This window comes from Malaya genurostris, chromosome 3 (genome assembly GCF_030247185.1).
Source record: "Malaya genurostris strain Urasoe2022 chromosome 3, Malgen_1.1, whole genome shotgun sequence".
NCBI lineage: Eukaryota > Metazoa > Arthropoda > Insecta > Diptera > Culicidae > Malaya > Malaya genurostris.
The window spans coordinates 183,379,135-183,391,555 of NC_080572.1; the positions used below are offsets into that span (position 1 = coordinate 183,379,135).

General features: G+C 37.9%; 1 protein-coding gene across 5 annotated transcripts in view; it reads right to left on the minus strand.

The window, feature by feature from the left end:
- Positions 1-12,421, minus strand: part of LOC131438798 (inositol 1,4,5-trisphosphate receptor) — a 111,795-nt gene that overhangs the window by 39,009 nt on the left and 60,365 nt on the right. For 2 of the 5 annotated variants that reach the window (XM_058609078.1, XM_058609077.1), the window contains 5 exons: positions 8,366-8,697; positions 7,999-8,297; positions 7,539-7,700; positions 1,772-1,831; positions 485-1,603 (listed from right to left, as the gene is read on the minus strand). In XM_058609078.1, coding sequence (XP_058465061.1) covers positions 485-1,603; positions 1,772-1,831; positions 7,539-7,700; positions 7,999-8,297; positions 8,366-8,697 — 1,972 coding nt within the window. The remainder of the gene's footprint in view (positions 1-484; positions 1,604-1,771; positions 1,832-7,538; positions 7,701-7,998; positions 8,298-8,365; positions 8,698-12,421) is intronic. The other 3 variants (XM_058609082.1, XM_058609081.1, XM_058609079.1) reach the window with 2 other exon arrangements.

The following is a 12,421-nucleotide window of genomic DNA, read 5'->3' on the forward strand; positions in this document are numbered from 1 at the left end:
TCAATGCTGGTAAGACACATAGCAGGCCTAATCTAAACTGTTATTAGATTTAATATTTTGTAACTGTCTAGAAATCAAACAGCCTACGTTGCACAAACTGAAGCCCTATTTCGTCTCAATTGACCTTTGCCAGAAACCTTGGAAATTCATATCTTTTCTCATCGAAGCTAGAACGAACTGAAAGGTAGCAATAATCCTTATTATTGGCAGTAATCCTGTGACTTGTTTGCACCATTGATCGATACAATTGTCATCAAGGTCATACTTTCTGCATTGATTGATTCGTAGGATTGCGGATCTAAAAATGAAATCTTATTACCCTTATCCGTATATGAAAAGTTGGGAGGGTTGAACCAATTAATGAGAGATAATATCGAAATTACTCATGGACTTAATTGCCTCGAATCAACAAAATGAATGACGCGTAAAGGAAAGATGTTTATATACAGCATTCGTGCAACAACAAAACCCATTTCGAACTTACCTGCAGTGATGCACAATTTGTTCATTCTAATGAGAATCTGTTGAATCTTCTTATACTCCAGTGCCTGCTCCGGGTTCAATTCAGGTCCTTGATCAAAGTTGAGCTGAGATTCATTTTTGACTAGTTGCGGTTTTGTCTTCGTACCGGACGAAGTGCCACCTTTCTCCGCTTTCGAACCTTCGCCGCCATCGCCTCCGGTGTCCCCACCGGTCTGCTGTAGCTCATCCGATTGTTTCGATTTGTATACCCACAGTTCCGACTTTTCCACGCTTTGTCGCAAAACATCAAGGTCCGATTTTATCTGCTTGTAGGATTCGACATCGCTGTCGGATACCAGCAGCTGCACTTGCCGGAACGCATGCAAAACCTCATGCCGTTGACTGAAGTGTCGGAACAGCAGGTGAAGGGCACCAGACACCAGCGAGGGATACTCATGCATAATCAAATGTAGCAGAACCCGTAGGAAAGTCCTGCCACCTTGGCCGTCCAAGTCCAATGGATTGTAGGTGTCTTCGTTGCAACCGAAAATTCCTTCCGCCTGGTGACCAATTGACTCCAGGTCGATGTTTTTCTGCTTTAGATTTATATTTTCGGCCGTTGCTGGTCCCATTTTCGAATCGGACTTCACCTCCGGTTTCGGCTCCGAATTTGGCGTCGTTGGTGTAGGTTTCTGCTGTTCCTCGGCAGACGATTCCACAATGGTTTCCGCCGTACTAGTCGATGTTATCGAGGCAGTGTCCGTACTGGGTTCAGAGCACATACTATCGGTTGGTGTGATAACGGACGGAACCGGTGGCACTACGGAAGGCGGTGGCACAGTACTAGGTGGAACCGGTTGATTTTGAGCACTGGAGGTGTGTTCGTTTTCATCAAACTCCCGTTTGAAAATCGACAGCAAACAACTGATTCGATAATCGAGACGTACATCGAGGATGAACTGTAGGATTTCGATGATTTTCAGTTTAGTGTCCATCACCAGCGGATACTCTCTCATGTAGTGGGACACCGATTTCCGTTGCTGAATATTGGGTGATACGATGGCTGTCGATATCGGGCCTAGTGTTAGAGATGTCATGACGGCTCCCATGTCACCGATGCGTCGTAAAACACCACCTTCGGCTGTGGAGAGAATAGGGAATTCATATCATTATCGGAATCAAGATCGTCGTTGATTTTGTTAGGGTTGGTATATGGGAATGAAAACCACTGAAAAAAATGTACATGCTAATAGGATTGCTGCGGCACATTTCAAAATGCAATGGAAACACTTCGTCAATTGTATCTTACCTTCGGTTGGCGGTGCGTTCAACCTTTCCATCAAGCTCCGCAGAGTCATGATACGGTTTTCTAATGTTGTACATCCGTAACAACACAAAGAAATAGTGAAAATTAGAAAAATCTAGGAAACAAACGGATAACATTCCACCGTTACGCAAATTTACGAGCTCTGTTCGGTAAGAGGGAGCAAAAACTAAGCAAACTGCAATAAAAGTTTCCGGTATCTTAAAAAAAAATTCGATTTTTCTTTTTTCCTATGAAGTACAGGTGAAATGTTAGACACAGGAAATTACAAGCGTGGATATAACGAATGTTTTCGCACTTTGATTACAATCAAAGGCCATAAGAAAAGTACGATTTTATATGTAATCCAATATTAACTACATGGTATATTAGAATAGTTAGTGAAATTATAAACTAGCAAACGTTTTTCTACAGAATACTAAACATTTAGCTCATTTCAATCAATATAAAGGCAAGACTCAACGGGAATAGTGGAACTTAAAACAAACGACACAGTCCAAAGAGGTTGTTTGAGCCGTTGGCGTACGACTACAGAATTATTGTTAAAATCTCTGTTAATTTTTGTTTTGAAAATTTAGTAGGTAGATTTTTTTATGTTCCAAAAACAAATCCTTGGTATAACATTCCATTTTGTGGAATTTTACCCTCTGTTTTAACAGACTTCGCAGCTGATTCACATCGTATAAAGCCATCCCATGGCTTGTGGTACGATCCAACTGACACTAAGGCTGTGAACCGTTTCGCGGTTAATTTTAACTTTTGGTTTAAATCTGACACTTGAGTGGTTATTTTGTGTCGAGTAGTTAGATCTAACTAAAACTGCGGCCCATTTCAAAGTTTGACGGACGGAAAGTTATTTAAGTTTATTTTCCGCTGGAAATAATTTTAACTAAGGAATTAATATTAAAATTTTCATAGCAAGATTTTTTTATTGTTGGAAAATAACCTTCGATCTGTCCAAAATAACCATGCTTTCGAGCAGGGTTATTTTTGACAACATCAAAATAACCACTCGAGTGTCAGATTTCAACAAAAAGCTAAAATTAACTACGAAATGGTTCACAGCCTAAGAATCCCTCCAGGTCGGGACTCGAACATACAACAACTGGCTTGTAATACCAGCGCCTCATGCATTGAACCCGGACCAGGTATACTTATCTAGATTTGTGCGAAACATACTTTCGAAAATAATATTTTGAGAATTCCGGACTTCCTGAAAAAGACCGTTCAGTTTGTTGGTGTTGGTGATGAGATTTACTGTTCGAGATCGTCTAATCAGTCGAATCAGTAGAATTCCGATGAAAATGATTGCCTCTCGTACGAGGCGAACGGTGCATAAAAAATTCGCAGTAGGTCAACTTGCTGATGATCAAAGAAACCTCTTCTACGTCGTTGACGAACCGCTCAGAGTGCAAGTCGGCAGCGATACCAGATAGTAGTAGTGTCATTTCCGTAGATTGACATTTTTCTCGGAAGCAATGGCGGTGGAATTTTTTTTTTGCTTGCCAGACAAAATTGGTTTCCGTAGTTCTCCGTTGATAAATTCAAATTTCCGTAGATTTCCGTAGAAAAAATCTAATTTCCGTAGATTCTGTCTACGGATTCTGTCCGTAGAAAATCTTCGCATCCGTAGGTCTACGAAGATTTCCATAGATCTGACATCGCTGCAACTCGGTTTGATACTAATTTTGGGTTGTGTAGGGGCTCTGTTTAAACAGTAGCATCTATGCGAAATGCAAAGTTAACTTATGTATATGAAATTGTCGTCTCTGTAGGAAAATGTCATGAACGCAAGTCACCGGCGAACACCGCACAAAAAGAAATGCGCACTTGTGCTCAATGTTGAATAGACAGATTATGAGTGTGCGTTTGTTACTAGAAAAGTCGGTGCGATAGAAGCATATGCTCTTCGCACAAATCACTCTCACGTGTTCTCCCCTAAATACACCCAAGTGTGCACTGGTGAACGAACACTTATGAGATTTTAACTAATTTATAGAGAGTAGAGCTGGCCTATGCAAGTAATGAAAATATTTATTGCAGGAACCGTACACCAGAGTGCACACCGATGTGTACACTTCTGCGAAAATATATGCGTCCATCACAGAGAATTTAGCAACACTTCTATAGCAATTTGGTGCGATCATGACACATCACAATGTATAGAACAGTGATGTATATGTGTAAAATAGAAGAGCTCTCGTTGATGTTGTCAATGCGAGGGGAGAAATTACACTTGCTCTTCGTCACACAGAGGAGATGGACATCTCTGGTACTAACTTATAGTAAATCACTTCTAATTATATCCCGATGACGACCACTGAGGTAGAAACAGGTGAGGAAAACACAACTCTTTTGTATTAGTGAAATTTACTTTGCGTTGGCAAGCCCAGTAAAATTTAAACCACATTTAGGCAAAAAATATATCGAATTTCATAATGACTTCGTATGGTTTTTTGCCACAAGAATATCGTATGCATATCATAAGATCGTCTTAGGAGTCACGAAAATTGGAATTCCAATAAAAAGGCTTATGAAATGCATACGAAATTTCTAGAAACATCATGCGAAATTTCTATGTCAAACATAACTTCTCTCATATCCTGTGGATTCCATGAGTTGTTCGTATGAAAACTATAATAGTGATAGATGAAATGTATATTGGAGAGGTATATTTTTCATAATAATCTTATGAAATAGAGATTTTGGTGATTTTTTATGTCTCATAAGATTGTTATATGATTTTCACTACTCAATTTGCCTGAGTGCACGTCAAATATATTATATATCAATATTGTTCAATCCAGGGAATCCAATACAAATCGAAAAAGACATCACAGTTACACCATCTCGTGATGAAAAAGGGTACTAATTCAATATTATTTAATAGTTTACTTTTAGCATGCACCAAAATCTGAAATGTCAAAACTGATTGAGCATGATGCCTGCTTAGAGGTGCGAACTTTTTTATATTTTAGGTGTTTTTTTCTGATTAAATAAAATATCGCCTATTTTATGAAATTTATGGTTACTGACCGTCAATATATCCCTACTAATTCGTTTGACTTTTGCTGCCATTTTCAAGTGAAGTTCCCAGAATTCATCGTCAGTTGAACAATCGTACCCAGTAATTTGAAGTTTTTTTTGCTCAGTTTCAAGTGCAAAGTAGTCTAGCTGCTTCATTGTCTTCACTCTTGGTAGTGAGCAAGTTCAAATGAATAGAATTATAAATTGAGTAAAGTATTAAAAATGAAAACTGAATGAGGAAACATTTAAATTATGTATACTCTGTAAATGATATTTCAGCTATCTAATTTGTCGTTCATCTATCATTTTGAACCAACTCGAATGTTTACATGAACCTCTTTTTAAGGCCGCTCTCACACTATTGAAAGAGATATTTTGTTACTTCAAGAGATCAACTGACGGTGGTAAAACTGAGCTTCGATTAGAAGAGAAACCAATGAAAAACTGAATTCTGCCCGTTCGTTCATCAACGAACTTTGTGTGTGTGTCAGAGTGTGAAGTTTACTGCAGTAGGGTGATCGTCAATGTGTTCCACATTCAGTTTCAATTGAATTGAATGAAGTTTTACTGCACTGGATTAAGGCACTCAAAGGCTCTGTTAAGTTTAGATTTAAATCAGTCAGTTCATCGAAGTGAATTGAATTGACTTAACATCTTTCTTCGTATTCATGGACTGAATTGATCAACAAGAAATCAGTTCAATGTGTTATTTAGTATGGTTTGGCTCGAAAAAAGTCGTTTGTCGTTTAGTCTGTAGCCTATACTGCCCATACTCGCATATCAGTCCCATATCGATTTTCGCCGATTTTGAGTTAGCTTGAGGAATGAAATCTATCCTCAATATACTTTCAGAAATTGCAATAAAAGTTAAGGGTTTGTTCAGTAAAATGTAAAAAAATATCAACTCATGTTTGTCCCATATTCAAAATACTCGCATATCAGTCCCATTCAGTGCAAATTTCAATAATTTCATTTGTTGCAATATTGGAATAGTAAAAGTGTATTACCGATATTTCAAGTAATAATACCATGATTCAACATTAGGTAGCACAATAAATCAAAAAAAATCGGAAATAAAATTTTAATCGTCTTTTTCTCGACATGCCGATTTTCCATATGGGACTGATATGCAAGTATGGGCAGTATAGAAGTTACTTATTCACAGAAATGTTACTTATTCACAGAAATGTCTGAAATGTGACATTCCAGATTGTATCACAATACTTTCACTTCAATGAGAGGTAAACTTGTAAATTGACAATGTCTCATAGAATTCGAAGGAAAAGAAAAGATTCAAGTATTGAAAAGTTTCTTCTCTTGTAGAACTCTCACTTTCTCTCTTTGTTCACAACCGTGTGGCGTTCGCAGACTTTGTATAATTTTCAAAATGGAATTGAATTTGCAAAAACGTTAGAATAGTGTTTCGGCAACGATGACAGTCGCACTAACGTTTCAGAAGTGATCGTGAACCTGTGAATAATGATGAAAGAAGCGGTAGAAACCGACGAAAACATGGATGACCGTAGACCGCAAATTGACTATAAAAGTGATGGCAGAGGAGTTATGAGACGTTTGCGTGAAGCAATTCCTTAAAAAAGACCAGATTTGTGGGCAAACAACTCGTGGATCTTGCACCATGATAACCCTCCGTCACAGATTACCATTGTTATCCGTGAACATTTGGCTAAAAACGTAACGAATATCATTCAGCACCCATCGAATTCACCTGATTTTGCTCCCTGTGACTTTTTTTTATTCGGTCTACTAAAAAAAAACGGTCCGTGAAACGCGTTTCAGCATCGATCAGATTATGGAAAAATTCACTGATGGCTCTGATGGCCATACCGAAAACTGTATATAAATTTTTTTTCGAGCATTGAAGTACTTTGAAGGGGACAATTTTGATGAAAAATCTTGTAATTTTTAATTTTCTGAATAAATTCCGGGAACTTATTGATCCAGGTATTTTCCAGGTTCATTAATGAGTAATGCTTTGATCATTCGAAGAGGAAGCATAAAAATATTGGAAATAAAACTATTGATTTTATATCTACTGCTAAACTGTTTATTTCATCGAAGGAGTCCTGAGAGGAAGAGTTGATCTTACTTTCAGATATAAAATGGATTGAGCTTTGTAACTTTATATGATTATAAGAAGAATTGTTCTCATAAAGTCAAAACGAAAGCTATTATTAGAATAGTGCTTCTGCTGTTGGACTTGTTGTTTGTTTTATTAGTGACTTTAACCGTTTATGGTTCGCATGTCGATTACAATTTTTGAATCTTGTACAGTACCCTTTCTGAATCGAATTAGTTACTGGTAAAGCACGGAAACAAATTATAACATCATGTTGGTCACTGACATTTATCATATAAAGGGCATCTCGTGTAAAAAAAACAACAACTTTGCTTACGTGTTTTTGTGTGCTAATTACTTTTACTCTGCGTTCACGTGGAAAAGGCTTTTTTTCGCTTATCTTCTCGGCATTTCCTAGAAAGCATTTTACCGGTAGAAATAATCCAAAAAAACACAAGCAGGATAACAAAATCCGATCACGGGGAACAAAATTAAAATTCTCATCAAGTGGCTACGAGCAAATCATGAGAGAGGAAAAGGATAAAAAAAAATACTCACAAAACTAATACACAACAAAGCTGAGCAATCAAACAACTTTCGTCTGTACGTGGGTAGAAAACCCACATGGCTTTTCCGCTCTACACTTACCGCTGCCACTTGCTTCTGCGATACTATCGGAGCGGTCCTTTGCTTTGCTAGCTTCTACCGCAGCCAAAACAGCCACGGTTGAGTCGGACCGGTTAAACTTTTTTGGCATAGGTTCGCTTGTGCCAGATTCCTTACGATGTAACGAGCTTTCTTCGGTAGCTGCTGCTTATCCCAGTAGTCGGTTCGAGTGAGTGATATTTGAGAAAATATGGATTTGGTAGCAATTATGAAACAAGAACGCACGCTCAAAGTCAGTTGACAACGAAACAAGTCAAGTAAACAAAGCGTTTTGATTTCGAACAAACAACTCACAATCGAACGTATGAAGCGACTAAATACCAATTTTTCTAATCAAATGATAATCAATCACCGCGACGAGGGTGAAGGATCACGTTTCGTTTTATTTTTTTTTTGTGAAAGCATTAGGCAAGCGATTACTAAATCGATTACTGATACTTACAGTCAATATGCCCGGTCGGTAGTCCTCGCCGGTCGTTTTCACTGTTCGACACGCAGTCCAAAATGTTGAGCAACGTTTTCGTCAACCGGAGTAAATCACTGAAGCTGTAGAATCCAAAATAGATTAGGTCCCGTGCCAGTTTCACCACCTCGAAGGTTAGCTTGTTCTGGTCTTGGTCTGCGAACCACATCTTCGATACCACATTATTGCACAGGTAGTCCTCCACGAAGGCAATCGTTTTGTTGAAACGAGCCCTGACGGCTTCCTTGTTGCAGTCCGGTTGCTTCTCGACGTCGTAGCTGGAACGAAAGAAGGAAATGACAATAATTGCTTCATTCCTGTGCTGGTGCAAAGTGTGAGAACTCACTCGTTGATGGACATCACGGATGGAATTTCCGACCACAGTCTTGCATATTTAACAGGTGTAACCTGTTCCTGTGGGTCGCGATCCACGTGTAGGTGTAGCATTAGCCGACAGAACGATGCCCGCAAATCATACGGAACCGTTTTGTCCGACATACATCGAAGGATTAAATCGATATCCAGATGGGGGGAGAGGTTGTTCAGCGCCAGGTACTGCCGGTTGAGACACATGTTGGAGAATAGATTCAACTGGTGCCGGTAGTAGTCCAGAATGTTGATGTCATTGGTTCTGCCAATTTTCAGCCCCTGAGCAAGCCGGCTCATGGATTTCGATTGCTTGTTGGAATAAATTCATAAATACGGGCAAATAGATCGAATTAATATTTGATAGTTGTACAAGTATAAAATGTAGAGCTATTGTTAGAAATGAACTTAGAACTTCATAATTTTTTAGCCTCTCACATTGTCTTGGCATTCACAAGGTGGCACAAGTCAACTGCCGATTTGATTCCAATTTCCCGATTTTTTCCCGGTTTGCGAGATAAAAATTCCCGTTTTTGCCTTTCTCATATAGAAAGGTTATGCAATCACTTGAAAAACGACTAGTAAAAATTGGCCTGGAGGGTAAAGTGTGTTCAATATTGTATACCGTCACTTGAACTGGCGAAACAAAAAACGTAAAAAATGTTGTAAACTGGACTCAAAACCGATAATCCCAATCTTAGGGTCAAATGAAAGGTCTTATGGTCCTACCAAAAATTACTACATTTTTTCGCATACAACGAACATTTAAATCGTCATTTAGAGTGCGATGGCAAAATTGTATAAAATCTTCAAAATTATAAAAAAAAACTAGTAGAGTTTGTACCAGGGGTGGAAATAAGCAAATTTTTTGATTCACAGTAATTAAAAATAGTCAGTATTATTTTTTCATTTTTTCATATCACATATTTATTTTAGATAAATTTGAATTTTGAAATGAATAATTTTTGAGCAGATAAATTTTGGTTTTACTTAGAATTTAAAAAGGTCTTCAATTCCATTTCCCACAATTTAAAACATAATCACAATTTTAGTTTTGTTACCTAATTTTTCAATTCACGGTGTTCGGTTTTTTGATTCACAATCGGAAATCTTGATTCACATTTCCATGCGCAAAATGGGCTTATTTCCACCTCTGGTTTGTACGTCATGTTAGTTGGTGACCGTACGAACCGACTTAGATTATACCGGTTCTCGGGTTCCGGCGCCGGAAGTGCATATAATAGTGAACCCAGATCGTTTTCTTAAGGACGGCCTAACCGATCAGAGAACTGTTTCATTCTCTATGTTATAGTAGTCAATGCACAAACAATCCCTTGGTTTCTTTCAAAAACCTAAAAGAAACTTTTTGAATAGAATGCCACAGTATTATATATGAGAAAGGCATCATTACACCACTAGGTGGATTAAAACAGGGTTTTTTTTTCATCATTTAGACCATCATTTGGTGAGCAAAAAGGAATGATCCCAAGGGCTGATGTGCTGTCCTCCAAAAAAACGATGTGCCCAGGGCGACAACCTTCCACAGTTATTAACCATTTCTCTTTGACCCTTGGAAGAAATGGTTAAATGGTCTGAATAAAATTTATTAATTTGGAAGCATTGAGCTGAAAATCACAATCTCTCTCCAGTAGGCATAAAACATCCTCATTTTTTATATAAACAAATTACAATAATCCAACAGATACTATGGTCGTATAATTAATACTAAGTATCAAAACCCACCCCAATATTAAACTAAGCATTTAAGTATTGGTGTTAAAAAACTGCTTGAAATCGAATTAAAAAACAAACTTTTACCGCGTTGAGAAACAGTAAAAACTCAAATACAAGGAAACATCGATTGAATAGACGATACATGCTGGAAAAAAATTTATTATTGCCATAATTAAAACGAGCAGATTGGATTCTCTACCCGGAAATGGAAAAAAATTGTAATCTGATAAAAACGTTTTTTCGCCTTTCTAATATAGAAAGGCTATGAGCAATTCCAGAAATGCTCAGTAGATCATCAGACTCGACCTTCTCCGATTTGTATGAAACTTTCCATATGGCTTCAGTATGGCAAACCATAAGCTTTGAACTGATGGAGAGGTCAATCCGACTCACGACTGAGTTTTAAAAAGGGCGTATGTATTTTGCATTTCACAAAAATTGCCTTTTTCAAATCGTTGTAACTCGGAATCCGTTAATTGTACAAATTTTCTGTCTCAATTATTACAAAATAATCCGAAAAAGTTAAATAAAAAGAAATCAGGGTTTTATTTTTTTTGATAATTTTTAATTTAAAGCTGTTATCACAACCTACAGATTGATGGCTATCCCATCCGTGCCTTTTGAAAAATGAAGAAGTTACTGCTAAACCAGTTTACAGATTTATTCGAAATTTCAAGTTCTCGTTGAAAGATAATCATTTAAATTTAATAAGAGAAAAATATTTGGATATTTCAAGAGGTATGAAAAAGCAAATATTCGGGTTCCCGGCGGATGAAGAAGATCCAGAATTACTCAAAACGAAAGCAGCAGAGTTGGATGAAGTGATTACTAAAATGATAGAGCAGTTTGCTAAGCCTGATTGCACTAGGAATGAAAAAGTGCGTTTGTTGTCAGTCTTGCCAAACTCGTGATCAAAGGAGAAAATAGCCACCCAATTCAAGGCGAACAAATACATTGTGGTGGAGGCAAGAGAATCAACGGACGAAAAAAAAGCCAAGAAACAAACGGGACGCAGCAGGAACGAAACGATAGAAAACGAGGTGCTTCAATATTTCATCAGCGATGACGTCAACAGAGTAATGCCGGGATCAAGAGATCAAATTTGTTTTTTCAGTGTATGTATTTTTTAGAGTGCCCTCTTGATTCCCTACAACTTCTTCCTGAACGCCATTTTTGTACAATTAACGGTTTCCGAGTTACAACGATTTGAAAAAGGCAATTTTTGCGAAATGTAAAAATACATACGTCCTTTTTAAAAATCAGTCGTGAGTTGGATTGACCTCAACATCGGTTCAAAACCTATGGTTTGCCATACTGAAGCCAAGTGCAAAGTTTCATCCAAATTGGAGAAGGTCGATTCTGATTTTGTCACTTTTTCGTCTTCTCATTCCTGGAATTGCTCCTATGCAATCGCTGTGAAAATCAACTTTTGAATGTCATATACCATTCGACTCAGCTCGACGAACTGAGCAAATGTCTGTGTGTGCCTGTATGTGTGTGGATGTACATGTGTATGTAACCAAAAAGTTTCTTTCGAATTTCTTGAAGATGGCCAGACCGATTTTCACAAACCTATACCGATTTTCATAGAAAAACACTCTTGGCGTGGATTGCTCTGATTTTTCACTTTCGAGCAGAAATGCAATATTCTGACGGTGTTTGATTGCCATTTCTGCTCAAAAGTGCAAAGCATAGCAATCCACGACACCAGTGTTCTTCAATGAAAAACGCCATTAGATTCAAATGAAAGGTCTCTTGGTCCCATAGGTTGCAACTAAATTTTACCCGGATCGAACTTCCGGTTCGGGAGTACCAGAGTAAATCTGCAAAAATATGAAGAAAAACTGCACACGATTTTCTAAGAGATCGCTTAGCCGATTTTCTTAGATTTAGATTCAAATTAAAGGCCTCGTAGTCCCATAGCGTGCTATGAAATTTCATCAGGATTTAACTTCCGATTTGGGAATTACGGGGTAAAATGTGCAAAATGCGCTAAAAAAGTGCACTCACGTTTCTTAGAGACCGCCAAATACATTCAAATACCACTACCACTCTTCAGTTAGGCAAGTATGGTTAATTTATGACCAAATACTTTTGACTTTGAGTATACCGGATAATCGTTCCTGTAAGTGCTGGAAAAATTTTCGTGTGCTCCAAACTGGAAATCACTCTTATTTCTCAGAAACGGCTAAACCGATCTTCGCTAACTTATATTGAAATATCAGGTGTACAACTTTGCTTCCGCCGTTTTCCGATAGGTGGCTGTACCGGCTAAGGCTGGTCAACAAACATAGATGATAAT